Here is a 27,643-nt window from a genome sequence, read left to right as displayed (position 1 = left end):
CAGAAAATGATGATCAGTTTGACCAACATTTCCCAGGATTTACAGTTTACAGTACATCCCGTAAACGTAACACTACACGTGGTAGATACGCTGGGGGTGTCTGCACTATAGTGCGTAACCATCTATCCAGGTATGTCAAACGCTTAAATTCTGCTTTACATGATTGTATATTTCTTTTGTTTGATAGAAATATTTTTGGGTTAGATAAAGATATTCTCTTTTGTAGCATTTATATTGCCCCACAGTATTCAGTCATCTATAATAGTCTTTCTTCGTCAAATGGCATAGAACTTTTAGAAAATGAACTTGTAGACATTCTAACTAAATTGAACGATGTTTACATTATAATTACTGGTGACCTGAATTCTCAAACAGGCGAATTACCTGATTATATAATAGATGATGATATGAAATATATGCTTGATTTCGATTTCCTTTATGACAAAGATGATTTTGCGTTAACACAGGTTTCAAAAGACAAAACAGTAAATAGTTTCGGGAGGTCGCTACTTTCCCCGTGTTGTACGTTTAACTTGCATATTATAAATGGCCGCTTAGGCGAGGATGCCAAACACGGGGAATTCACTTGCATCGCCAATTCGGGTGCCAACGTGGTTGATTATGCTATTATGTCCTCTATTTTGTTTACAATATTGTCCACTTTTGCAGTTGGTATTCGTACGGAATCCGATCACCTTCCCTTGTTTTTTTCATTAAATGCCAGTGTACCAAATGTGACTACCACTCAGAATGAAACAAATGAATTAGTTTTAAAACGTTACGTTTGGTCACTGAGTAAAGAACACGTTTTTTCTCACAAACTCAAATCTAGTTTAGTTGACAAAGGTCTTGACAGCTTTATTTTCGACCCTAATTATGACATTTTTAATTTTGTTGATAATCTGAGTAATATCTTTACGAGGACAGCTGATTTGTGTGGAATGGGTTGACGGGCACCCGAAAACGTATCACAGTATCCTAGTCAGCCATCTTGGTTTGACAACGAGTGTAAAGCTTTGAAGTATGGGAAGTATAAATTGTTGAGAAATTTCCGAGTTGATAATAGCATTGATTCGCTAAATTTGTATAAAGCCGCGAAAAGAAATTTCAAACTTGTGTGTAGAGAGAAAAAACGTGCCTTTTTCTGTGAAAAAAGGATTGAATTGGAATTGGGATTGAAAGATTCAAAAAAGTTCTGGAGCATTTTGCGACGTTTATCGTCCATACCTGTTAGTATTAACTCTATCCAACCTGATGAGTGGTTTGATTATTTTAGTAAATTATTTACTCCCTGTTATTCACCAGGACAGGATGATTTCCCTCCTTCTGACGAGTTTTTAAATTTAATTAACAGTGTTGATATTTCTTTTGGAGTAGAGTCGGAAGCAAACTGCGAGTTTTTAAATAGTCCGATATTGGGTGAAGAAATTATACCTGGTAGTAGCGGTTCGCAAGTTAAAATATGGCAAATCACCCGGACCGGATGGATTACTAGGGGAATTTTTTAAATCGAATATAGATTGTGCTATTTAACAGATTATTTGATTTAAGTATTTTTCCTCAGCAGTGGTCAAGGGCTATCATTGTACCACTTCACAAAAACGGTTCACTAAACAGACCCGATAATTACGGGGGAATATCTATACTAAGTATATTTAGCAAAATATTCACGTCTATTTTAAACCGACGTCTCAGGTTCTGGTCGGAGGCCTTCGGAAAAATTGACGAATCACAGGCTGGTTTTCGTGTTGGTTATTCAACTGTTGATAGTATCTTCATTTTACAGTGCGTTATTCAAAAATATCTGTCTAAAAAACGTGGAAAATTCTACTGTGCATTTGTCGATTTTTCCAAGGCCTTCGACACGGTTGAACACCAACGATTGTGGTATATTCTGCTGAGGGGTGGTGTTACAGGTAAAATGTTCAAAATGCTTTATGCTTATGTACAAAGATGTCAAGTCGTGCGTGCGCACATCTATTACTAGTTGTACTGAGTATTTTAACTGCCCAACCGGTGTGCATCAGGGTTGTATGCTTAGTCCCTTTTTGTTTTCCTTTTTTATAAATAAATTGGCACACGAGATACATTCTGGGGTTCAGAGGGGCATACAACTTTCACCGGATTTGGTTGAAATTATGTGCTTGCTTTTTGCAGATGATGTCGCTTTATTCTCCGACACTGTCATTGGCTTACAGCGACACTTTAACACATTGAGTTCTTATTGTAATAAGTGGAAACTAATTGTAAATTTATCTAAAACTAAAGTGATTGTATTCAAAGCTGGGGGTAAACTTTCAAACAATGAGGAATGGACTTACGATGGGGAACAAATCGAAGTGGTGCCATATTATAAATATTTAGGTGTTATTTTTTCAAACCGACTTTCTTGGTCTGAAGCAACAAAAATATTATCACAACAGGCAAAGAAGGCATTTTTCAATATTACCAGGGTTACAAAAATTACTGGTATGTTACCTTTGATGTATTTTTTAAAATGTTTGACACTATGGTGTTACCAATATTAACTTATGGTTCCGAGGTATGGGGCTTTGAAAATCATTTATGTTTGGAACGTGTACAATCTCTAGCCTGTCGTTATTTTTTGGGTATCTCCTGCAATGCTCCAAATGTTGCAGTATTGGGTGAGTGTGGCAGATTTCCTATTTATTTTCACACGGCATTAAAATGCATTAGGTATAGGACAAAATTATTAAAAATGCCAGAAACCCGTTACCCAAAGAAATGCTACCTTACATGTATGTTATATAATATTGAAAAATCCAATCTTAGATCCAGGTTAACCTGGGTTAGTCATGTTAAAAATATATTATTTTTATGTAATTTAGATGATGTTTGGGAATCACAAACTGTCAATAACGTAAATGTGTTTTTGCGCATTTTTACGAAGAAAATGAAACAAGTTTTATATACTGATTGGTTCAGCCAGGTATGTACTTTAGAGATACTGACATTTTATAGGGAATTTAAATTTTCATTGGAACCTGAAAAGTATTTATTTTGTGTGAAAGTGCATTCTCATGTTCAAATGTTAGCTCGACTCCGCTGTTCATGCCACTATCTTCGTATTGAGACAGATAGAAAAAATAATGTAGATAGGAGTGAACGCATTTGCTTGCTTTGTAACAGTAACAACATTGAAAATGAATACCATTTTTTACTTATTTGTTCCTTTTTTGTTAATTTAAGAATAAAGTATATTCCTGCTAACTTTTTTAATCCCCCAACAGTCAGTAAATATTACAAATTTATGGGTACAAAAAATACAGATCTTCTTCAAAGACTGGGAGCCTTTACTTGTCACGCAATGAAATTGCGAAAAGAGCTACAAGTATTGTCAATTGTTTAAAAATTGTAATTTTATTTTCAAATATAAATATTGTATGTAGATATTATGGGCCGATGGCCTTCTATTATAAATAAAGACCATATATATATATATATATATATATATATAATCGTCGTCATGTGTGCAATCAATCTTCTCTGGGCATTCACTGTGTTATGTGATATCAATTGGTTTGAAATGTGATGAATGCCGACGTGGTAACTTGTTACCTTAAAGGGCGATAGTCGTCGTGCCGCGTCCTGTATACAACGCGTGTAAAATACATTGTTTATTTACATGAAATTCGAACACGCGCTGCGCAACGACCACATCGCTTTAATATTTCTCTGGGCATAATAGGAATAATTAGGTGTTGACTGCCCTCACTACAGTTGTTGCTTCAAATTGTGTTTGATACAGGTCCCATACAATGTATATTAAATGTGACATTTGTATCATTGACCAAACTAACAGTTACTTTGCATTGATTACAGATACCTGATGAATTTGATAATAGTTTTATAGTATGGGCATATCTACAAAGAACATATAAAGCATTCACAGAGTATAGAACTGTAAGTGAAATCATGCTGCAATCCATCCTCACTCCACAATGCTTCTCTGTCAACATGTATGTTGTGAATGGTCTGTGCGAGTAGCACTAGCACAAAATGTTACTAGATCTAGTGCTGAAATGTTACTAGATCTAGTGCTGAAATGGTACTAGATCTACTGCTGAAATGGTACTAGATCTAGTGATGAAATGGTACTAGATCTAGTGATGAAATGGTACTAGGTCTAGTGCTGAAATGGTACTAGATCTAGTGCTGAAATGGTACTAGGTCTAGTGCTGAAATGGTACTAGATCTAGTGCTGAAATGGTACTAGGTCTAGTGCTGAAATGGTACTAGGTCTAGTGCTGAAATGGTACTAGGTCTAGTGCTGAAATGGTACTAGATCTAGTGCTGAAATGTTACTAGATCTAGTGCTGAAATGTTACTAGATCTAGTGCCGAAATGTTACTAGATCTAGTGCCGAAATGTTACTAGATCTAGTGCTGAAATGTTACTAGATCTAGTGCTGAAATGGTACTAGGTCTAGTGCTGAAATGGTACTAGATCTAGTGCCGAAATGGTACTAGATCTAGTGACGAAATGGTACTAGGTCTAGTGCTGAAATGGTACTAGATCTAGTGCTGAAATGGTACTAGATCTAGTGCTGAAATGGTACTAGATCTAGCGCTGAAATGTTACTAGATCTAGTGCTGAAATGTTACTAGATCTAGTACTGAAATGTTACTAGATCTAGTGCCGATATGGTACTAGATCTAGTGCCGAAATGGTACTAGGTCTAGTGCCGAAATGGTACTAGGTCTAGTGCTGAAATGGTACTAGATCTAGTGCTGAAATGTTACTAGATCTAGTGCTGAAATGTTACTAGATCTAGTGCCGAAATGTTACTAGATCTAGTGCTGAAATGGTACTAGGTCTAGTACTGAAATGGTACTAGATCTAGTACTGAAATGGTACTAGGTCTAGTGCCGAAATGGTACTAGATCTAGTGCTGAAATGGTACTAGGTCTAGTGCTGAAAAGGTACTAGGTCTAGTGCTGAAATGGTACTAGATCTAGTGCTGAAATGGTATTAGGTCTAGTGCTGAAATGTTACTAGGTCTAGTGCTGAAATGTTACTAGATCTAGTGCTGAAATGTTACTAGATCTAGTGCTGAAATGGTACTAGGTCTAGTGCTGAAATGGTACTAGGTCTAGTGCTGAAATGGTACTACCGGTAGATCTAGTACTGAAATGGTACTAGATCTAGTGCTGAAATATTACTAGGTCTAGTGCTGAAATGGTACTAGATCTAGTGCTGAAATGGTACTAGATCTAGTGCTGAAATGGTACTAGGTCTAGTGCTGAAATGGTACTAGGTCTAGTACTGAAATGGTACTAGATCTAGTACTGAAATGGTACTAGATCTAGTGCTGAAATGGTACTAGGTCTAGTGCTGAAATGGTACTAGGTCTAGTGCTGAAATGGTACTAGGTCTAGTACTGAAATGGTACTAGGTCTAGTGCTGAAATGGTACTAGGTCTAGTGCTGAAATGGTACTAGGTCTAGTACTGAAATGGTACTAGATCTAGTACTGAAATGGTACTAGATCTAGTGCTGAAATGGTATTAGATCTAGTGCCGAAATGTTACTAGATCTAGTGCCGAAATGTTACTAGATCTAGTGCTGAAATGTTACTAGATCTAGTGCCGAAATGTTACTAGATCTAGTGCCGAAATGTTACTAGATCTAGTGCCGAAATGGTACTAGATCTAGTGCCGAAATGGTACTAGGTCTAGTGCCGAAAAGGTACTAGATCTAGTGCTGAAATGGTACTAGGTCTAGTGCTGAAATGGTATTAGGTCTAGTGCTGAAATGGTACTAGGTCTAGTGCTGAAATGGTACTAGATCTAGTGCTGAAATGGTACTAGATCTAGTGCTGAAATGTTACTAGATCTAGTGCTGAAATGTTACTAGATCTAGTGCCGAAATGTTACTAGATCTAGTGCCGAAATGTTACTAGATCTAGTGCCGAAATGGTACTAGATCTAGTGCCGAAATGGTACTAGGTCTAGTGCCGAAAAGGTACTAGATCTAGTGCTGAAATGGTACTAGGTCTAGTGCTGAAATGGTATTAGGTCTAGTGCTGAAATGGTACTAGGTCTAGTGCTGAAATGTTACTAGATCTAGTGCTGAAATGTTACTAGATCTAGTGCTGAAATGGTACTAGGTCTAGTGCTGAAATGGTACTAGAGTAGTGCTGAAATGTTACTAGATCTAGTGCTGAAATGGTACTAGGTCTAGTGCTGAAATGGTACTACCGGTAGATCTAGTACTGAAATGGTACTAGATCTAGTGCTGAAATGTTACTAGATCTAGTGCTGAAATGGTACTAGATCTAGTGCTGAAATGGTACTAGGTCTAGTGCTGAAATGGTACTAGATCTAGTGCTGAAATGGTACTAGATCTAGTGCTGAAATGGTACTAGGTCTAGTGCTGAAATGGTACTAGATCTAGTGCTGAAATGGTACTAGGTCTAGTACTGAAATGGTACTAGGTCTAGTGCTGAAATGGTACTAGATCTAGTGCTGAAATGGTACTAGGTCTAGTACTCAAATGGTACTAGATCTAGTGCTGAAATGGTACTAGGTCTAGTACTCAAATGGTACTAGATCTAGTGCTGAAATGGTACTAGGTCTAGTGCTGAAATGGTACTAGATCTAGTGCTGAAATGGTACTAGATCTAGTGCTGAAATGGTACTAGGTCTAGTGCTGAAATGGTACTAGATCTAGTGCTGAAATGGTACTAGGTCTAGTACTCAAATGGTACTAGATCTAGTGCTGAAATGGTACTAGATCTAGTGCTGAAATGGTACTAGGTCTAGTACTGAAATGGTACTAGATCTAGTGCTGAAATGGTACTAGATCTAGTGCTGAAATGGTACTAGGTCTAGTGCTGAAATGGTACTAGATCTAGTGCTGAAATGGTACTAGGTCTAGTACTCAAATGGTACTAGATCTAGTGCTGAAATGGTACTAGGTCTAGTACTCAAATGGTACTAGATCTAGTGCTGAAATGGTACTAGGTCTAGTGCTGAAATGGTACTAGATCTAGTGCTGAAATGGTACTAGGTCTAGTACTGAAATGGTACTAGGTCTAGTGCTGAAATGGTACTAGATCTAGTGCTGAAATGGTACTAGGTCTAGTACTCAAATGGTACTAGATCTAGTGCTGAAATGGTACTAGGTCTAGTGCTGAAATGGTACTAGATCTAGTGCTGAAATGGTACTAGGTCTAGTGCTGAAATGGTACTAGATCTAGTGCTGAAATGGTACTAGATCTAGTGCTGAAATGGTACTAGGTCTAGTGCTGAAATGGTACTAGATCTAGTGCTGAAATGGTACTAGGTCTAGTACTCAAATGGTACTAGATCTAGTGCTGAAATGGTACTAGATCTAGTGCTGAAATGGTACTAGGTCTAGTGCTGAAATGGTACTAGATCTAGTGGTGGAATGTTACTTGATCTAGTACTGAAATGGTACTAGGTCTAGTGCTGAAATGGTACTAGGTCTAGTGCTGAAATGGTACTAGGTCTAGTGCTGAAATGGTACTAGGTCTAGTACTCAAATGGTACTAGATCTAGTGCTGAAATGGTACTAGATCTAGTGCTGAAATGGTACTAGATCTAGTGCTGAAATGGTACTAGATCTAGTGCTGAAATGGTACTAGGTCTAGTGCTGAAATGGTACTAGATCTAGTGGTGGAATGTTACTTGATCTAGTACTGAAATGGTACTAGGTCTAGTGCTGAAATGGTACTAGGTCTAGTGCTGAAATGGTACTAGATCTAGTGCTGAAATGGTACTAGATCTAGTGCTGAAATGGTACTAGGTCTAGTGCTGAAATGGTACTAGATCTAGTGGTGGAATGTTACTTGATCTAGTACTGAAATGGTACTAGGTCTAGTGCTGAAATGGTACTAGGTCTAGTGCTGAAATGGTACTAGGTCTAGTGCTGAAATGGTACTAGGTCTAGTGCTGAAATGGTACTAGGTCTAGTGCTGAAATGGTACTAGATCTAGTGCTGAAATTGTACTAGGTCTAGTGCTGAAATGGTACTAGATCTAGTGCTGAAATATTACTAGATCTAGTGCTGAAATATTACTAGGTCTAGTGCTGAAATGGTACTAGATCTAGTGCTGAAATGGTACTAGATCTAGTGCTGAAATGGTACTAGATCTAGTACTGAAATGGTACTAGATCTAGTGCTGAAATGGTACTAGATCTAGTGCTGAAATGGTACTAGGTCTAGTGCTGAAATGGTACTAGGTCTAGTGCTGAAATGGTACTAGGTCTAGTACTGAAATGGTACTAGGTCTAGTGCTGAAATGGTACTAGGTCTAGTACTGAAATGGTACTAGATCTAGTACTGAAATGGTACTAGATCTAGTGCTGAAATGGTACTAGGTCTAGTGCTGAAATGGTACTAGGTCTAGTGCTGAAATGGTACTAGGTCTAGTACTGAAATGGTACTAGATCTAGTGCTGAAATGGTACTAGATCTAGTGCTGAAATGGTACTAGGTTTAGTACTGAAATGGTACTAGGTCTAGTGCTGAAATGGTACTAGGTCTAGTACTGAAATGGTACTAGATCTAGTGCTGAAATGGTACTAGGTCTAGTGCTGAAATGGTACTAGGTCTAGTGCTGAAATGGTACTAGGTCTAGTGCTGAAATGGTACTAGGTCTAGTGCTGAAATGGTACTAGGTCTAGTACTGAAATGGTACTAGGTCTAGTGCTGAAATGGTACTAGGTCTAGTGCTGAAATGTTACTAGGTCTAGTGCTGAAATGGTACTAGATCTAGTGCTGAAATGGTACTAGGTCTAGTACTGAAATGGTACTAGATCTAGTGCTGAAATGGTACTAGGTCTAGTACTGAAATGGTACTAGGTCTAGTGCTGAAATGGTACTAGGTCTAGTACTGAAATGGTACTAGATCTAGTACTGAAATGGTACTAGATCTAGTGCTGAAATGGTACTAGGTCTAGTGCTGAAATGGTACTAGATCTAGTGCTGAAATGGTACTAGATCTAGTGCTGAAATGGTACTAGATCTAGTGCTGAAATGTTACTAGATCTAGTGCCGAAATGTTACTAGATCTAGTGCTGAAATGGTACTAGGTCTAGTGCCGAAATGGTACTAGATCTAGTGCTGAAATGGTACTAGGTCTAGTGCTGAAAAGGTACTAGATCTAGTGCTGAAATGGTACTAGATCTAGTGCTGAAATGGTATTAGGTCTAGTGCTGAAATGGTACTAGGTCTAGTGCTGAAATGTTACTAGATCTAGTGCTGAAATGTTACTAGATCTAGTGCTGAAATGTTACTAGATCTAGTGCTGAAATGTTACTAGAGTAGTGCTGAAATGTTACTAGATCTAGTGCTGAAATGGTACTAGGTCTAGTGCTGAAATGGTACTACCGGTAGATCTAGTACTGAAATGGTACTAGATCTAGTGCTGAAATGTTACTAGATCTAGTGCTGAAATGGTACTAGATCTAGTGCTGAAATGGTACTAGATCTAGTGCTGAAATGGTACTAGATCTAGTGCTGAAATGGTACTAGGTCTAGTGCTGAAATGGTACTAGATCTAGTGGTGAAATGTTACTTGATCTAGTACTGAAATGGTACTAGGTCTAGTGCTGAAATGGTACTAGGTCTAGTGCTGAAATGGTACTAGGTCTAGTGCTGAAATGGTACTAGGTCTAGTGCTGAAATGGTACTAGGTCTAGTGCTGAAATGGTACTAGGTCTAGTGCTGAAATGGTACTAGGTCTAGTGCTGAAATTGTACTAGGTCTAGTGCTGAAATGGTACTAGATCTAGTGCTGAAATATTACTAGGTCTAGTGCTGAAATGGTACTAGATCTAGTGCTGAAATGGTACTAGATCTAGTGCTGAAATGGTACTAGGTCTAGTGCTGAAATGGTACTAGGTCTAGTGCTGAAATGGTACTAGGTCTAGTGCTGAAATGGTACTAGGTCTAGTGCTGAAATGGTACTAGATCTAGTGGTGAAATGTTACTTGATCTAGTACTGAAATGGTACTAGGTCTAGTGCTGAAATGGTACTAGGTCTAGTACTGAAATGGTACTAGATCTAGTACTGAAATGGTACTAGATCTAGTGCTGAAATGGTACTAGGTCTAGTACTGAAATATTACTAGGTCTAGTGCTGAAATATTACTAGGTCTAGTGCTGAAATGGTACTAGATCTAGTGCTGAAATGGTACTAGATCTAGTGCTGAAATGGTACTAGGTCTAGTGCTGAAATGGTACTAGGTCTAGTACTGAAATGGTACTAGATCTAGTACTGAAATGGTACTAGGTCTAGTGCTGAAATGGTACTAGGTCTAGTGCTGAAATGGTACTAGGTCTAGTGCTGAAATGGTACTAGGTCTAGTACTGAAATGGTACTAGGTCTAGTGCTGAAATGGTACTAGGTCTAGTGCTGAAATGGTACTAGGTCTAGTACTGAAATGGTACTAGGTCTAGTACTGAAATGGTACTAGATCTAGTGCTGAAATGGTACTAGGTCTAGTGCTGAAATGGTACTAGGTCTAGTGCTGAAATGGTACTAGGTCTAGTACTGAAATGGTACTAGATCTAGTGCTGAAATGGTACTAGATCTAGTGCTGAAATGGTACTAGGTCTAGTACTGAAATGGTACTAGGTCTAGTACTGAAATGGTACTAGATCTAGTGCTGAAATGGTACTAGGTCTAGTGCTGAAATGGTACTAGGTCTAGTGCTGAAATGGTACTAGGTCTAGTGCTGAAATGGTACTAGGTCTAGTGCTGAAATGGTACTAGGTCTAGTGCTGAAATGGTACTAGGTCTAGTGCTGAAATGGTACTAGGTCTAGTGCTGAAATGGTACTAGGTCTAGTGCTGAAATGTTACTAGGTCTAGTGCTGAAATGGTACTAGATCTAGTGCTGAAATGGTACTAGGTCTAGTACTGAAATGGTACTAGAGTAGTGCTGAAATGTTACTAGGTCTAGTGCTGAAATGGTACTAGGTCTAGTGCTGAAATGGTACTACCGGTAGATCTAGTACTGAAATGGTACTAGATCTAGTGCTGAAATGTTACTAGGTCTAGTGCTGAAATGGTACTAGGTCTAGTACTGAAATGGTACTAGGTCTAGTGCTGAAATGGTACTAGGTCTAGTGCTGAAATGTTACTAGGTCTAGTGCTGAAATGGTACTAGATCTAGTGCTGAAATGGTACTAGGTCTAGTGCTGAAATGGTACTAGGTCTAGTACTGAAATGGTACTAGATCTAGTGCTGAAATGGTACTAGGTCTAGTACTGAAATGGTACTAGGTCTAGTGCTGAAATGGTACTAGGTCTAGTACTGAAATGGTACTAGGTCTAGTGCTGAAATGGTACTAGATCTAGTGCCGAAATGGTACTAGGTCTAGTGCTGAAATGGTACTAGGTCTAGTGCTGAAATGGTACTAGATCTAGTGCTGAAATGTTACTAGATCTAGTGCCGAAATGTTACTAGATCTAGTGCTGAAATGGTACTAGGTCTAGTGCCGAAATGGTACTAGATCTAGTGCTGAAATGGTACTAGGTCTAGTGCTGAAAAGGTACTAGGTCTAGTGCTGAAATGGTACTAGGTCTAGTGCTGAAATGGTATTAGGTCTAGTGCTGAAATGGTACTAGGTCTAGTGCTGAAATGTTACTAGAGTAGTGCTGAAATGTTACTAGATCTAGTGCTGAAATGGTACTAGGTCTAGTGCTGAAATGTTACTAGAGTAGTGCTGAAATGTTACTAGATCTAGTGCTGAAATGGTACTAGGTCTAGTGCTGAAATGGTACTACCGGTAGGTCTAGTACTGAAATGGTACTAGATCTAGTGCTGAAATGGTACTAGATCTAGTGCTGAAATGTTATTAGATCTAGTGCTGAAATGGTACTAGATCTAGTGCTGAAATGGTACTAGATCTAGTGCTGAAATGGTAGTAGGTCTAGTGCTGAAATGGTACTAGATCTAGTGGTGAAATGTTACTTGATCTAGTACTGAAATGGTACTAGGTCTAGTGCTGAAATGGTACTAGGTCTAGTGCTGAAATGGTACTAGGTCTAGTGCTGAAATGGTACTAGGTCTAGTGCTGAAATGGTACTAGGTCTAGTACTGAAATGGTACTAGATCTAGTGCTGAAATGGTACTAGATCTAGTGCTGAAATGGTACTAGATCTAGTACTGAAATGGTACTAGGTCTAGTGCTGAAATGGTACTAGGTCTAGTGCTGAAATGGTACTAGGTCTAGTGCTGAAATGGTACTAGGTCTAGTGCTGAAATGGTACTAGGTCTAGTGCTGAAATGTTACTAGGTCTAGTGCTGAAATGGTACTAGATCTAGTGCTGAAATGGTACTAGGTCTAGTACTGAAATGGTACTAGATCTAGTGCTGAAATGGTACTAGGTCTAGTACTGAAATGGTACTAGGTCTAGTACTGAAATGTTACTAGGTCTAGTACTGAAATGGTACTAGATCTAGTGCTGAAATGGTACTAGGTCTAGTGCTGAAATGTTACTAGGTCTAGTGCTGAAATGGTACTAGGTCTAGTGCTGAAATGGTACTAGATCTAGTACTGAAATGGTACTAGATCTAGTGCTGAAATGGTACTAGGTCTAGTGCTGAAATATTACTAGGTCTAGTGCTGAAATATTACTAGGTCTAGTGCTGAAATATTACTAGGTCTAGTGCTGAAATGGTACTAGATCTAGTGCTGAAATGGTACTAGGTCTAGTGCTGAAATGGTACTAGGTCTAGTACTGAAATGGTACTAGATCTAGTACTGAAATGGTACTAGATCTAGTGCTGAAATGGTACTAGATCTAGTGCTGAAATGGTACTAGGTCTAGTGCTGAAATGGTACTAGGTCTAGTGCTGAAATGGTACTAGGTCTAGTGCTGAAATGGTACTAGGTCTAGTACTGAAATGGTACTAGGTCTAGTGCTGAAATGGTACTAGATCCAGTGCTGAAATGGTACTAGGTCTAGTGCTGAAATGGTACTAGGTCTAGTGGTGAAATGGTACTTGATCTAGTACTGAAATGTTACTAGGTCTAGTGCTGAAATGGTACTAGGTCTAGTGCTGAAATGGTACTAGGTCTAGTGCTGAAATGGTACTAGGTCTAGTGCTGAAATGGTACTAGGTCTAGTGCTGAAATGGTACTAGGTCTAGTGCTGAAATGGTACTAGGTCTAGTACTGAAATGGTACTAGATCTAGTACTGAAATGGTACTAGATCTAGTGCTGAAATGGTACAAGGTCTAGTGCTGAAATGGTACTAGGTCTAGTGCTGAAATGGTACTAGGTCTAGTACTGAAATGGTACTAGATCTAGTGCTGAAATGGTACTAGGTCTAGTGCTGAAATGGTACTAGGTCTAGTGCTGAAATGGTACTAGGTCTAGTGCTGAAATGGTACTAGGTCTAGTACTGAAATGGTACTAGATCTAGTGCTGAAATGGTACTAGGTCTAGTGCTGAAATGGTACTAGGTCTAGTGCTGAAATGGTACTAGGTCTAGTGCTGAAATGGTACTAGGTCTAGTACTGAAATGGTACTAGGTCTAGTGCTGAAATGTTACTAGGTCTAGTGCTGAAATGGTACTAGATCTAGTGCTGAAATGGTACTAGGTCTAGTGCTGAAATGGTACTAGGTCTAGTACTGAAATGGTACTAGGTCTAGTACTGAAATGGTACTAGGTCTAGTACTGAAATGGTACTAGGTCTAGTGCTGAAATGGTACTAGGTCTAGTGCTGAAATGGTACTAGGTCTAGTACTGAAATGGTACTAGATCTAGTACTGAAATGGTACTAGATCTAGTGCCGAAATGGTACTAGGTCTAGTGCTGAAATGGTACTAGATCTAGTGCTGAAATGGTACTAGATCTAGTGTTGAAATGGTACTAGATCTAGTGCCGAAATGTTACTAGATCTAGTGCCGAAATGTTACTAGGTCTAGTGCCGAAATGGTACTAGGTCTAGTGCTGAAATGGTACTAGGTCTAGTGCTGAAAAGGTACTAGATCTAGTGCTGAAATGGTACTAGGTCTAGTGCTGAAATGGTATTAGGTCTAGTGCTGAAATGGTACTAGGTCTAGTGCTGAAATGTTACTAGATCTAGTGCTGAAATGTTACTAGATCTAGTGCTGAAATGTTACTAGAGTAGTGCTGAAATGTTACTAGATCTAGTGCTGAAATGGTACTAGGTCTAGTGCTGAAATGGTACTACCGGTAGATCTAGTACTGAAATGGTTCTAGATCTAGTGCTGAAATGTTACTAGATCTAGTGCTGAAATGGTACTAGGTCTAGTACTGAAATGGTACTAGATCTAGTGCTGAAATGGTACTAGGTCTAGTGCTGAAATGGTACTAGGTCTAGTGCTGAAATGGTACTAGGTCTAGTGCTGAAATGGTACTAGGTCTAGTACTGAAATGGTACTAGGTCTAGTGCTGAAATGTTACTAGGTCTAGTGCTGAAATGGTACTAGATCTAGTGCTGAAATGGTACTAGGTCTAGTGCTGAAATGGTACTAGGTCTAGTGCTGAAATGGTACTAGGTCTAGTACTGAAATGGTACTAGATCTAGTACTGAAATGGTACTAGATCTAGTGCCGAAATGGTACTAGGTCTAGTGCTGAAATGGTACTAGATCTAGTGCTGAAATGGTACTAGATCTAGTGCTGAAATGGTACTAGATCTAGTGCCGAAATGTTACTAGATCTAGTGCCGAAATGTTACTAGGTCTAGTGCCGAAATGGTACTAGGTCTAGTGCTGAAATGGTACTAGGTCTAGTGCTGAAAAGGTACTAGATCTAGTACTGAAATGGTACTAGGTCTAGTGCTGAAATGGTATTAGGTCTAGTGCTGAAATGGTACTAGGTCTAGTGCTGAAATGTTACTAGATCTAGTGCTGAAATGTTACTAGATCTAGTGCTGAAATGTTACTAGATCTAGTGCTGAAATGTTACTAGAGTAGTGCTGAAATGTTACTAGATCTAGTGCTGAAATGGTACTAGGTCTAGTGCTGAAATGGTACTACCGGTAGATCTAGTACTGAAATGGTACTAGATCTAGTGCTGAAATGTTACTAGATCTCGTGCTGAAATGGTACTAGATCTAGTGCTGAAATGGTACTAGATCTAGTGCTGAAATGGTACTAGATCTAGTGCTGAAATGGTACTAGATCTAGTGCTGAAATGGTACTAGGTCTAGTACTGAAATGGTACTAGGTCTAGTACTGAAATGTTACTAGGTCTAGTGCTGAAATGTTACTTGATCTAGTACTGAAATGGTACTAGATCTAGTGCTGAAATGGTACTAGGTCTAGTACTGAAATGTTACTAGGTCTAGTGCTGAAATGTTACTTGATCTAGTACTGAAATGGTACTAGATCTAGTGCTGAAATGGTACTAGGTCTAGTGCTGAAATGGTACTAGGTCTAGTGCTGAAATGGTACTAGGTCTAGTGCTGAAATGGTACTAGGTCTAGTGCTGAAATGGTACTAGATCTAGTGCTGAAATGGTACTAGATCTAGTGCTGAAATTGTACTAGGTCTAGTGCTGAAATGGTACTAGATCTAGTGCTGAAATATTACTAGGTCTAGTGCTGAAATGGTACTAGATCTAGTGCTGAAATGGTACTAGGTCTAGTGCTGAAATGGTACTAGATCTAGTGGTGAAATGGTACTAGATCTAGTACTGAAATGGTACTTGATCTAGTACTGAAATGGTACTAGGTCTAGTACTGAAATGGTACTAGGTCTAGTACTGAAATGGTACTAGATCTAGTACTGAAATGGTACTAGGTCTAGTGCTGAAATGGTACTAGGTCTAGTACTGAAATATTACTAGGTCTAGTGCTGAAATATTACTAGGTCTAGTGCTGAAATGGTACTAGATCTAGTGCTGAAATGGTACTAGATCTAGTGCTGAAATGGTACTAGGTCTAGTGCTGAAATGGTACTAGGTCTAGTACTGAAATGGTACTAGATCTAGAACTGAAATGGTACTAGATCTAGTGCTGAAATGGTACTAGGTCTAGTGCTGAAATGGTACTAGGTCTAGTGCTGAAATGGTACTAGGTCTAGTGCTGAAATGGTACTAGGTCTAGTACTGAAATGGTACTAGATCTAGTACTGAAATGGTACTAGATCTAGTACTGAAATGGTACTAGATCTAGTGCTGAAATGGTACTAGGTCTAGTGCTGAAATGGTACTAGGTCTAGTACTGAAATGGTACTAGATCTAGTGCTGAAATGGTACTAGATCTAGTACTGAAATGGTACTAGGTCTAGTACTGAAATGGTACTAGGTCTAGTACTGAAATGGTACTAGTTCTAGTACTGAAATGGTACTAGATCTAGTGCTGAAATGGTACTAGGTCTAGTGCTGAAATGGTACTAGGTCTAGTGCTGAAATGGTACTAGGTCTAGTGCTGAAATGGTACTAGGTCTAGTGCTGAAATGGTACTAGGTCTAGTACTGAAATGGTACTAGGTCTAGTGCTGAAATGGTACTAGGTCTAGTGCTGAAATGGTACTAGGTCTAGTGCTGAAATGTTACTAGATCTAGTGCTGAAATGGTACTAGATCTAGTGCTGAAATGGTACTAGGTCTAGTACTGAAATGGTACTAGATCTAGTGCTGAAATGGTACTAGGTCTAGTACTGAAATGGTACTAGGTCTAGTACTGAAATGTTACTAGGTCTAGTGCTGAAATGTTACTTGATCTAGTACTGAAATGGTACTAGATCTAGTGCTGAAATGGTACTAGGTCTAGTACTGAAATGTTACTAGGTCTAGTGCTGAAATGTTACTTGATCTAGTACTGAAATGGTACTAGATCTAGTACTGAAATGGTACTAGGTCTAGTACTGAAATGGTACTAGGTCTAGTACTGAAATGTTACTTGATCTAGTACTGAAATGGTACTAGATCTAGTGCTGAAATGTTACTAGGTCTAGTACTGAAATGGTACTAGGTCTAGTACTGAAATGTTACTAGGTCTAGTGCTGAAATGGTACTAGGTCTAGTACTGAAATGGTACTAGGTCTAGTACTGAAATGGTACTAGGTCTAGTGCTGAAATGGTACTAGATCTAGTACTGAAATGGTACTAGATCTAGTACTGAAATGGTACTAGGTCTAGTACTGAAATGGTACTAGGTCTAGTAGTGAAATGGTTCTAGATCTAGTACTGAAATGGTACTAGATCTAGTACTGAAATGGTACTAGATCTAGTGCTGAAATGGTACTAGGTCTAGTACTGAAATGGTACTAGGTCTAGTACTGAAATGGTACTAGGTCTAGTACTGAAATGGTACTAGGTCTAGTACTGAAATGGTACTAGGTCTAGTACTGAAATGGTACTAGGTCTAGTACTGAAATGGTACTAGGTCTAGTACTGAAATGGTACTAGATCTAGTGCTGAAATGGTACTAGATCTAGTGCTGAAATGGTACTAGATCTAGTACTGAAATGGTACTAGGTCTAGTACTGAAATGGTACTAGATCTAGTACTGAAATGGTACTAGGTCTAGTACTGAAATGGTACTAGATCTAGTACTGAAATGGTACTAGATCTAGTACTGAAATGGTACTTGATCTAGTACTGAAATGGTACTAGGTCTAGTACTGAAATGGTACTAGGTCTAGTACTGAAATGATACTAGATCTAGTGCTGAAATGGTACTAGATCTAGTGCTGAAATGGTACTAGATCTAGTGCTGAAATGGTACTAGATCTAGTGCTGAAATGGTGCTAGGTCTAGTACTGAAATGGTACTAGGTCTAGTACTGAAATGGTACTAGGTCTAGTACTGAAATGGTACTAGATCTAGTGCTGAAATGGTACTAGGTCTAGTGCTGAAATGGTACTAGGTCTAGTGCTGAAATGGTACTAGATCTAGTGCTGAAATGGTACTAGGTCTAGTACTGAAATGGTACTAGGTCTAGTGCTGAAATGATACTAGGTCTAGTACTGAAATGGTACAAGGTCTAGTACTGAAATGGTACTAGATCTAGTGCTGAAATGGTACTAGATCTAGTGCTGAAATGGTACTAAGTCTAGTGATGAAATGCTACTAGGTTAGTGATGAAATGGCACATCCTCATTTGAATTACGCAGTTCCACAAGCTAGATGTAAACATAATAGGTGATGGCCGAAAACATGAACTCGGCAGGCGAAGATGTTAGCGTACATGTGTACATGTGTCTGTGCCCAGTGTAGTTTCAGCATAAAAACAGCATAGTAAAAATGTACGATTACAAAACACATAAATAACAAACAATTTATTAATGACATATATTTACAAAATAAATGTTCAACTGTATTTTTACTGAGTAAAGCTGTCGTGATCCTCATGTGACACTTTCATACCACAAACTTAAAGCGGGGGAGTCGTCACCTCCGCATGCGTCAGGTGGCCATAGCGTGTCATTTCTAGTACTGAAATGGTACTAGATCTAGTACTGAAATGGTACTAGGTCTAGTACTGAAATGGTACTAGGTCTAGTACTGAAATGGTACTAGATCTAGTACTGAAATGGTACTTGATCTAGTACTGAAATGGTACTAGGTCTAGTACTGAAATGGTACTAGGTCTAGTACTGAAATGATACTAGATCTAGTGCTGAAATGGTACTAGATCTAGTGCTGAAATGGTACTAGATCTAGTGCTGAAATGGTACTAGATCTAGTGCTGAAATGGTGCTAGGTCTAGTACTGAAATGGTACTAGGTCTAGTACTGAAATGGTACTAGGTCTAGTACTGAAATGGTACTAGATCTAGTGCTGAAATGGTACTAGGTCTAGTGCTGAAATGGTACTAGGTCTAGTGCTGAAATGGTACTAGATCTAGTGCTGAAATGGTACTAGGTCTAGTACTGAAATGGTACTAGGTCTAGTGCTGAAATGATACTAGGTCTAGTACTGAAATGGTACAAGGTCTAGTACTGAAATGGTACTAGATCTAGTGCTGAAATGGTACTAGATCTAGTGCTGAAATGGTACTAAGTCTAGTGATGAAATGCTACTAGGTTAGTGATGAAATGGCACATCCTCATTTGAATTACGCAGTTCCACAAGCTAGATGTAAACATAATAGGTGATGGCCGAAAACATGAACTCGGCAGGCGAAGATGTTAGCGTACATGTGTACATGTGTCTGTGCCCAGTGTAGTTTCAGCATAAAAACAGCATAGTAAAAATGTACGATTACAAAACACATAAATAACAAACAATTTATTAATGACATATATTTACAAAATAAATGTTCAACTGTATTTTTACTGAGTAAAGCTGTCGTGATCCTCATGTGACACTTTCATACCACAAACTTAAAGCGGGGGAGTCGTCACCTCCGCATGCGTCAGGTGGCCATAGCGTGTCATTGTTTTAATACAAACAAACGTCTACCCATGAGCCTTTGTGTTTTTTAGCATGTGTTGTTATCGTCGCTTGGGACTCAATTCCCGTGCGCGCAGGTGACGACCCTCCCGCTTTAATTCCTAGTTGTGCATTATGTGACGTCACAGAAATGACACGATCTAAGTTAAGACTTTGTTCATTATGAAAGGCCACAGATTTGTTGCTGATAAACCTGTATTAAAGTATTTCATTTTTCTGCAAATTGATAAATACCAAATTTTACAATATATGTACATAATCACATGCACTCCCCTGTTGATACCGTTCTCACCTAATACTTGGCATTTATAAATTTTATTAACAACATCCATTCCAAAATGAATGTATTTCTGACAAGACAGTTTGATGAATATTTGTATTTTTGTTGTAGTTAATCGTTGAACCCACAGCTGAGAAGCTATTGCCTGATCCACTAGAACCTCCATATTATCAACCGCCGTACACGTTGGTCTTAGAAATGAAAAATATTTTGGTGCATCCAGAATGGACGGTAAGTTGTGATGGAGGATGGTGTCATGTGAATACGAAATACGAATACGTAATTGAGGAGCGTTAAGAATTTTATCGGGAAAAAGATAGAAATTATATTTTTTTATTTTTGAATATTTGCATCATAATTAATTAATAATTAATTATTCCTGGTATCAAAATCCAATAATTATGCCAGTTTACAATGTTATTGGATTCTGTTTGAACTTATTAGCAGGTTAACGTAAACATACAAAAACTTTAATCACGCTAACTTTCATTCAAAAATATGGTTTTGAATCCAAAATAAAATACGGATAATTCAAATTTTTCGACTGACTTTATTAAGTAGCCTCATATGAATGAGAAAATTTTGGCAGTTGTTCGTTGTTCGAGAGTCAAGAAATCCTGTCAAGGCAGCCGTAGAATTCTGGTCATCACATCCCATGGTTGCTATTACCATAACTGCAATACGTTCAGAAGATATTTGTTAAGGTTACTGCACAAATAAACATGCAAGATTGTATGAAAGCATAAGAAAGCAATTACCGCCTTTCTCAGGGTCAGATTGATTACAAAATTTTATTTTCAGAATTCCCATCAGTGAAGTGTGCACATGTAGTTCGATTATGCAAATTTGAACAATGTATCTGACAGCGATTGGAAAAATGTGAAAGTCATAGTTTATCTGACTTTGACCTTTAATTCCCAACATTGTATGTTTCCGCATTGTTCTTGATGTTATACGGTTATATCTTGCCATAATTTTGTGGTATTGCACAGGGTATCTGCATCCTACCATATTAGGAATTGCAAATTCCAAATATGGAATGATTAGGTAATATTTTTGACTCCCATGTGCGAAGCACATAATGGGAGTCTTTGCAGTTAGTGTGTCTGTGTGTGTGTATGTGATTGTGTATGTGTGTCCGACTGTTCCACTGCTATCTCAAGAACCATACATCGGTTTTCGATGAAACTTTGTGCATAGATGCTCGGGGCCAATGCGCAGATTTGATTAGGTTTTGGTAAAAATCCATGCCCGTTAATTACCTAATTTGCATGATAATTAACTGATTTTTAGCTGTTCTATGATTGTTCCACTGATATCTAAAGAACCACTCATTGGATTTTGATGAAACTTGGTACATAGATGCTCTGAACATATGCGCAGATTTGATTAGTTTTTGGTAAAAATCCGTGCCTATTAATTACCTAATTTGCATGATAATTAGCTGATTTTTAGCTGTTCCATGATTGTTCCACTGATATCTAAACAACCACTCATTGGATTTTGATGAAACTTTGTACATACATTCTCTGAACTAATGCTAGGTTTTGATTAGTTTTTGGTAATAATCCGTGGATACTAATTACCTAATTTGCATAATGATTAGTCAATTTTCGGTTTTTCCACTGATATCTCAAGTACTAATCATCACATTTCAATGAAACTTGGTACATAGATGTCATATGACACTGCACAGACCTGATAGTTTTTATGGTAATATCAGTACATGTAATTACCTAATTTGCATAATTAATTAATTTTCAGCTTTTGATATAAGTAGTGAGCATTACATTTCAATGAAACTTGGTACTTACATACTCAAGGACTATGCAGAGAGTGATTGTTTCCGATAAATATTTGTGCATATTAATCACCTAATTTGCATAATTAGTTAATTTTCATCTTTTCCACGGGTATCTCAAGTACTAATCATCGCATTTCAATGAAACTTGGTACATAGATCCTTTAGGACTATGCAGAGACCTGATTAGTTTCAGGGTAAATATTTGTGCATATTAATTACCTAATTTGCATAATTAATTTTCAGCTTTTCTACTGATATCTAAAGTACTAATCATCACATTTCAATGAATCTAAAATTATGCACAGACCTGATAGTTTTATGGTAATATCAGTACATATTAATTACCTAATTTGCATAATTAATTAACTTTCAGCATTTGATATAAGTACTAATCATCACATTTCAATGAAAATTGGTACATAGATGTCATATGACACTGTACAGACCTGATAGTTTTTATGGTAATATCAGTACATATTAATTACCTAATTTGCATAATTAATTAATTTTTAGCATTTGATATAAGTAGTGAGCATTACATTTCAATGAAACTTGGTACTTACATACTCAAGGACTATGCAGAGATTGATTGTTACCGATAAATATTTGTGCATATTAATCACCTAATTTGCATAATTAGTAAATTTTCAGCTTTTCCACGGGTATCTCAAGTACTAATCATTGCATTTCAATGAAACTTGGTACATAGATCCTTTATGACTGATTAGTTTTAGGACAAATAATTGTGCATATTAATTAACTAATTTGCATAATTAATTTTCAGCTTTTCTACTGATATCTAAAGTACTAATCATCACATTTCAATGAATCTAGAATTATGCAGACCCAATTAATTTCCGGTAAATATTTGTGCATATTAATCACCTAATTTGCATAATTAACCAACTTTCACACTGATATCTCAGGTACTAAACATCACATATCAATGAATGTACATGGATGCTGTAGGACAATAGACAGACCTGGATAATTGTGGGTTAAAATCTGTACATATTAATCACCTAATTTGCATAATTAACCAATTTTAAGCTTTCACACTGATATCTAAAGTACTAATTATTCCATTTCAATGAAACTTAGTACAAAGATGCTCTAGGACAATGTATAAACCTAATTAGTTTGGGTTAAAAATCTGTTCATATTAATTCCCTAATAAGCATAATAATTCATAATTTTTTGGTTCTAATCACATTTCAATTAAACTTGGAGACATAGAGTTTCTGTTACATTGCGCAGACCTCATTAGTTTTACCTTCAAATCTGTTCATATTAATTTTCTGATTTGCATAATTAGTTTTCAGCTAAGTAATTTCGAATTATATTTAATGTGTCTCCAATACTCTCAGCACATGGGAGTTCTTTCTAAGCTTTCTTTGATTTTATGGAAGGCAGATGTTTTTAAAAAATGAACATCATAGCGAGAAATTCTCAATAATTGTCATCATTTTGTTCGGATCTGGGTTCCTACACCAATCTGTTGATTCGGGAACGTATAATAATATAAAGGTTATTACGAGGTCACAGCAAAGTATGCTTTCTCGCTGTACTATGCATGCTTTTTGGCATTCTCACATAACATGAGAATTTTGAAAATGAATCTTCATTCACTCTCTTAGTATGGTACCGGATGGAGATTTAAAAAGAGACCCGGAGTGGATTATTTTCTTTCTCAAGTTGGACCACCTTTATTTGAAGTAGTACTGTATACTCAAGAACAAAGTATGGTAAGATTCGTTTTCATTATGTATTGGTTGAACTCGATGTGTGTTATGGGCAGAAAGATTCTTGTAGCTAACTTAACCTTTTCACAACCAATTCCCTCTTTTCATCACAATATACTACTGCACTTTCCTTCAAAAGGTTAGGACAAAAATAGCTAAATTCTTTTAATAAAAAATTGACTCAAATTTTGTCTGTTGGCTCCAAAATTAGGGTTCCAGAGATATTGAAGAATATAAGAACAAAATTACGGCAAAAATTTAGGCGAGAAAGTCTGGTGGTGTATAAAATGGGTTGCACATGTCTGTTATTAGTCCCTGTTTCAAACATCTCTAACATTTTCCCCAAAATTCTGCAGCAGATATCGTGAAACTTGGCAGGTTGATGAACAAGTCTGCCGAATATGCACGTAATTTGTTTTTCCAGATCTGAAAATCCTAAGTGGGTCTTTTTCACGATTTTCATCCAAAACTACCCCAACACCACTGAGAGAACAAATGAGCATGCTCAGAATGAATAATTAGATTAGATTGTAATGCTAAGGTTTTTAGTGATGTCATGACCTGGTCATGACCTTGATCTGAATCAGTGACAGATGGAATGTACCATTACCAATCTCAGTGGAAACTGTAGAGGGGTGTCAGGGCTACATTTTGATGGGAATTATAGTGGTAATACTGAAACAAACCCAGGTCCTAGTAATATACAAAGACCTGAATTAACAAAGAAGTCAAGTTATTATTAAAGGTACATCACTGTTTACTCAGATTTATGAATGCAGTTTCTTGTACATAGATTACATATTAATTCAATTGTTTGCAGATGTTCCATGTATTATTTTAACATGAGTACCGTATTTTATAATTAAATAACGAGGACTGTGACATTCATGTCTTGTTTTATCATACAAATTCTTTCCCATAACCATTGTCATTTATTATATTATTGACCCTTTGATGGAACGTTAATTTATAGGTTTTATAGAATTATAACATCACAGCTGAGAATATAAATTTTGATATTTTCATTCCCATATCTTTTTTGTGTAACTGACATACTTTTATTTATGTTATATTTTTCTTAGTCTGGATATTCACTCGTCGACAAATTAGATCCCAACGGCTACATAACGTACCGATTATTCCGAGATGCTACAAAGTATATGAATGGATACCATGTTAAGGTATGTTGTGAAGAAATTGTTTCTGCTCAAAATGTTGTGATCAACATTCTCAAATAATGAGATATGGTATGTTTCTCAAGTAGGAATCAAATTTCAAATCCCTTGTATTTTTGATTACCTACATGCTGTGTACTGCCTACTGAAATGTTAAATCTGTGGTATGTTGTGTGTAAAATTGGTACCGGTATGTCTTTGGGAACTTTTTGTTTTAGTTTACTCTGATGGCTCACCCCTTAATGACAATATTGCAAGTTACCTCACCATCATAGATCCTTCGTGTCATCCTGTATGTAATCAAAGCAAATGTGTTTTAGGTGTTTTGTCCGAACAAAATACAAAAAAATTGTCTTTATTTTGCGAATTCTATGGAATTGAAGATGTATTCAATAGATCAAAATAATGTGCTGCCATGTACATGTCTGATTATATGGCCAGATTCAAAATAATAACATGTGAAAGAAAGGCTTTACTTACATTTCTCTGGGTGGCGTCTATTCCTATTTTGTTTTTTGCTTAAATTAGTACATATAAATTTTTAATTAAAGAGCTGGCATGGGAAAAGTGGATTTTTGGTACCACTCGCCGTACTTCCTCGTGTAATTTTTGTCATCTGCCCTCCTTTTGTTCACCCATCCTTCCCACCCCCAATAAACTTAACTACATATATCAGGATCCTGCAACTGACGCTTGTCAGTTGTAAATTTGAATTCATTGGCATGCTTGTAAAGAATTGATGAATGATTGAATGTTTCTATTTCTCGCTTATATTTTGTGTATACGATCATGTATACTATCTGCGGCACATGAAGTTAGTGTTATGCACCTACTGAATTTTCTGTTTGATAATCGGAAAAAAATATTTTTGCTGATTCCAGACATTGAGTATTATCTTCTCCTTCGATTCCATTTCAGGACTTATCTTGCCTTAATAGAGAACTCTCCAAAGTAATCATAGTAGACTGTGACCGAAATGCTTTCCAATTACACCCAAATAACGCAGTTGGATTAAAGCCGTGGGAAGGCAATGACGATGATAGGACCCTTTATGATTTGGCTGTGTTTCTTAGAAGTAAGTTATAGTAGTTATTCGTCAGGTGCAGCCTTTCCCCGGGTGCTACTGTGCTGTATGTGTCGATCAGTTGCTTGGTAAAACAAGTTTGTTTATTTGTGCTTATTTGAGAAATGTATATTGTTGGTAATGGTAACATATTTTTAGCTCCTCTTTTGATGAAGTCTGAAATCATAGACTATTATTTTTTGAGTTTTATGTGTACCAGTGTATGGAGCTATTGCTTGGACATGCTTTGATTGATCACATTGAAATTTACCACAAATACCATGTATGATTTGTTACATATCGATTTGTGTTACTATTTGAACAAATATGGCTGACTGGCAGCCATTTTGGTTCTCAAATTTGTCCATGCAGAACTGGTTTATTTTATTCAAACCCTGTATCAGAATCATGCATACTGGAATACAGTTTATGAAGTGGCTAGGTATAGTGGTTACAATGTCTTCAACACATCTTGTGGCCATGATCTTTCTCAAACTTGTATATTGCAATATTATCAACTAATGTATAATCTGATATGTACATTCATTTTGTGATCCAATTTAAGAATGCAATCCAAAAATGGGGACTTATGGATTGACTTCTGTGTGTGTGTGTGTCCATGTTGCTGTGCATGTGTGTGTCTGTGCGTGCATCCGGACCTATATCTTAGACATGCCATGACCAATTACATTCAAGCTACACACATACATGTACATCATAAATAAAACTATACTATGCACATCAATTTGTTCATGATCTGATTCAAGATGGTTGAATGGCGGCTATTTTTGTGCTGAAATATCATTGAAATCTAGCATTCCTGAACCGGATCTCGGCTGTTTACAGATGGATTTTGTACAAACTTAGTACATACATTGACTTTATGGGATCTTGATGTTTTTCAAATCAGATTCAAAATGGGCGATTGGTGGCCATTTTGTTTTAAGGAATGTGCCTTATCTTTGAATGATTATGTTCAATTTTTATATATTTGTACATTATATATACCGTACATCATGTCATAGATATAATGATGTATTCAAAATGGCCGACTGGTGGCCATTTTGTAGATGTATAGCTTTGGCCCACACATCTCTACTAAACTCAAAGTTCTGTGAATCCCTCACAACAGTTATTTCATTGAGTTTGTAACCATTATCATAACATTTATTGTGATCTTGTTTTCTCAGCGATTGCCATTTCTGGTGTAGAAGATGTTCGATCAGTATTAGAACATTATCGACTGGAAGAAGATCCATTGGAAGCATTTAAAAGAAACCAAGCAATGCTACAGGTACCGTAGATCATGCATTGTTACGCAGAATATGACAAAAAGAATCACAAAACAAACACACCTGAAATTCACGTGTACACTTTTTATACAATATTGCAGAACTTAGTTAATTTGTTTTTCTCTATAAATTGTTTTTAAAGGATGAATTGAATCGTAAAGAAGAGGAAGTTAAGAAACCAACATCTTTATTAGCTGGGAGTTTTGCCAAAGGTCTTCTGGGTAGATAGGGCATAAAGTAGCAATTTTTTGTTACAATTGTTGTATGATTAATATGTTTAACCCTTCCTGTCTCTCTCTCTATCCCTGGTAGACAGAGTGCTGACTGCTTTTTTGGGGGTGAAATTTTCTTTTCTGACATTTATTTACATCTTAAATGTAGTCGCACTCAGTATGTAGGACAAGAACGGCTGTGCCTAATTACTCTATGGCTATTAAAATGTCATACGAATCAAAATATGAGGTCCGTATAGTTGTTTTTTCTTTGAATGCCCAATTTAGGTTATTAAATAGGTTTCTCCTATTTGACAATAATTATATATGAGGAAGGAACTAGAAATCTAATTCGTCATTACCTCTGATTTTACAGAGCAACACGTATATTGAATTTTGATGTTGTAGTTTCATGTGAAAAATAAAAAAAATACAAAGTTCCTTTTGTATATAAAGCATATTTTGTTTCTGTATTGATTCATAAGTTGGAATTGTTGCACAATATATATACAAGGATTGTGGTCAGAAAGGCATTATACATTCTTTACAGCAGATGTCAAAGCATTGGTATACAGTGTGTAAGATTGCCACTAAACACATTACTAGACACATAGCAGCTGAGGGATACAGTTTACTTGTATCTGAAAAAAATGTATTTTGGGTGTTGTATGTGTCTATCATGATTTCAGGGACATGCCTGCACT

The 27,643-nt window shown here is 37.2% G+C and overlaps 1 protein-coding gene across 1 annotated transcript in view; it reads left to right on the top strand.

Moving 5' to 3' along the window:
* LOC102806346 (mitochondrial import inner membrane translocase subunit TIM50-like) overlaps window positions 1-27,397 on the top strand; it is a 32,915-nt gene extending 5,518 nt beyond the window's left edge. The window contains exons 5-11 of the mRNA XM_085505243.1: window positions 3,844-3,924; window positions 19,763-19,882; window positions 23,093-23,200; window positions 24,280-24,378; window positions 25,291-25,447; window positions 26,626-26,729; window positions 26,870-27,397. Coding sequence (XP_085361369.1) covers window positions 3,844-3,924; window positions 19,763-19,882; window positions 23,093-23,200; window positions 24,280-24,378; window positions 25,291-25,447; window positions 26,626-26,729; window positions 26,870-26,956 — 756 coding nt within the window. The 3' untranslated portion in view covers window positions 26,957-27,397. The remainder of the gene's footprint in view (window positions 1-3,843; window positions 3,925-19,762; window positions 19,883-23,092; window positions 23,201-24,279; window positions 24,379-25,290; window positions 25,448-26,625; window positions 26,730-26,869) is intronic.
* The last annotated feature ends 246 nt before the right edge of the window (window positions 27,398-27,643 follow it).

This window comes from Saccoglossus kowalevskii, chromosome 2 (assembly GCF_978046115.1).
Source record: "Saccoglossus kowalevskii chromosome 2, keSacKowa6.1, whole genome shotgun sequence".
Taxonomy (NCBI): domain Eukaryota; kingdom Metazoa; phylum Hemichordata; class Enteropneusta; family Harrimaniidae; genus Saccoglossus; species Saccoglossus kowalevskii.
Note: the sequence above shows the minus strand (reverse complement) of the source record. Positions and strands in the feature narration are given on the sequence as shown.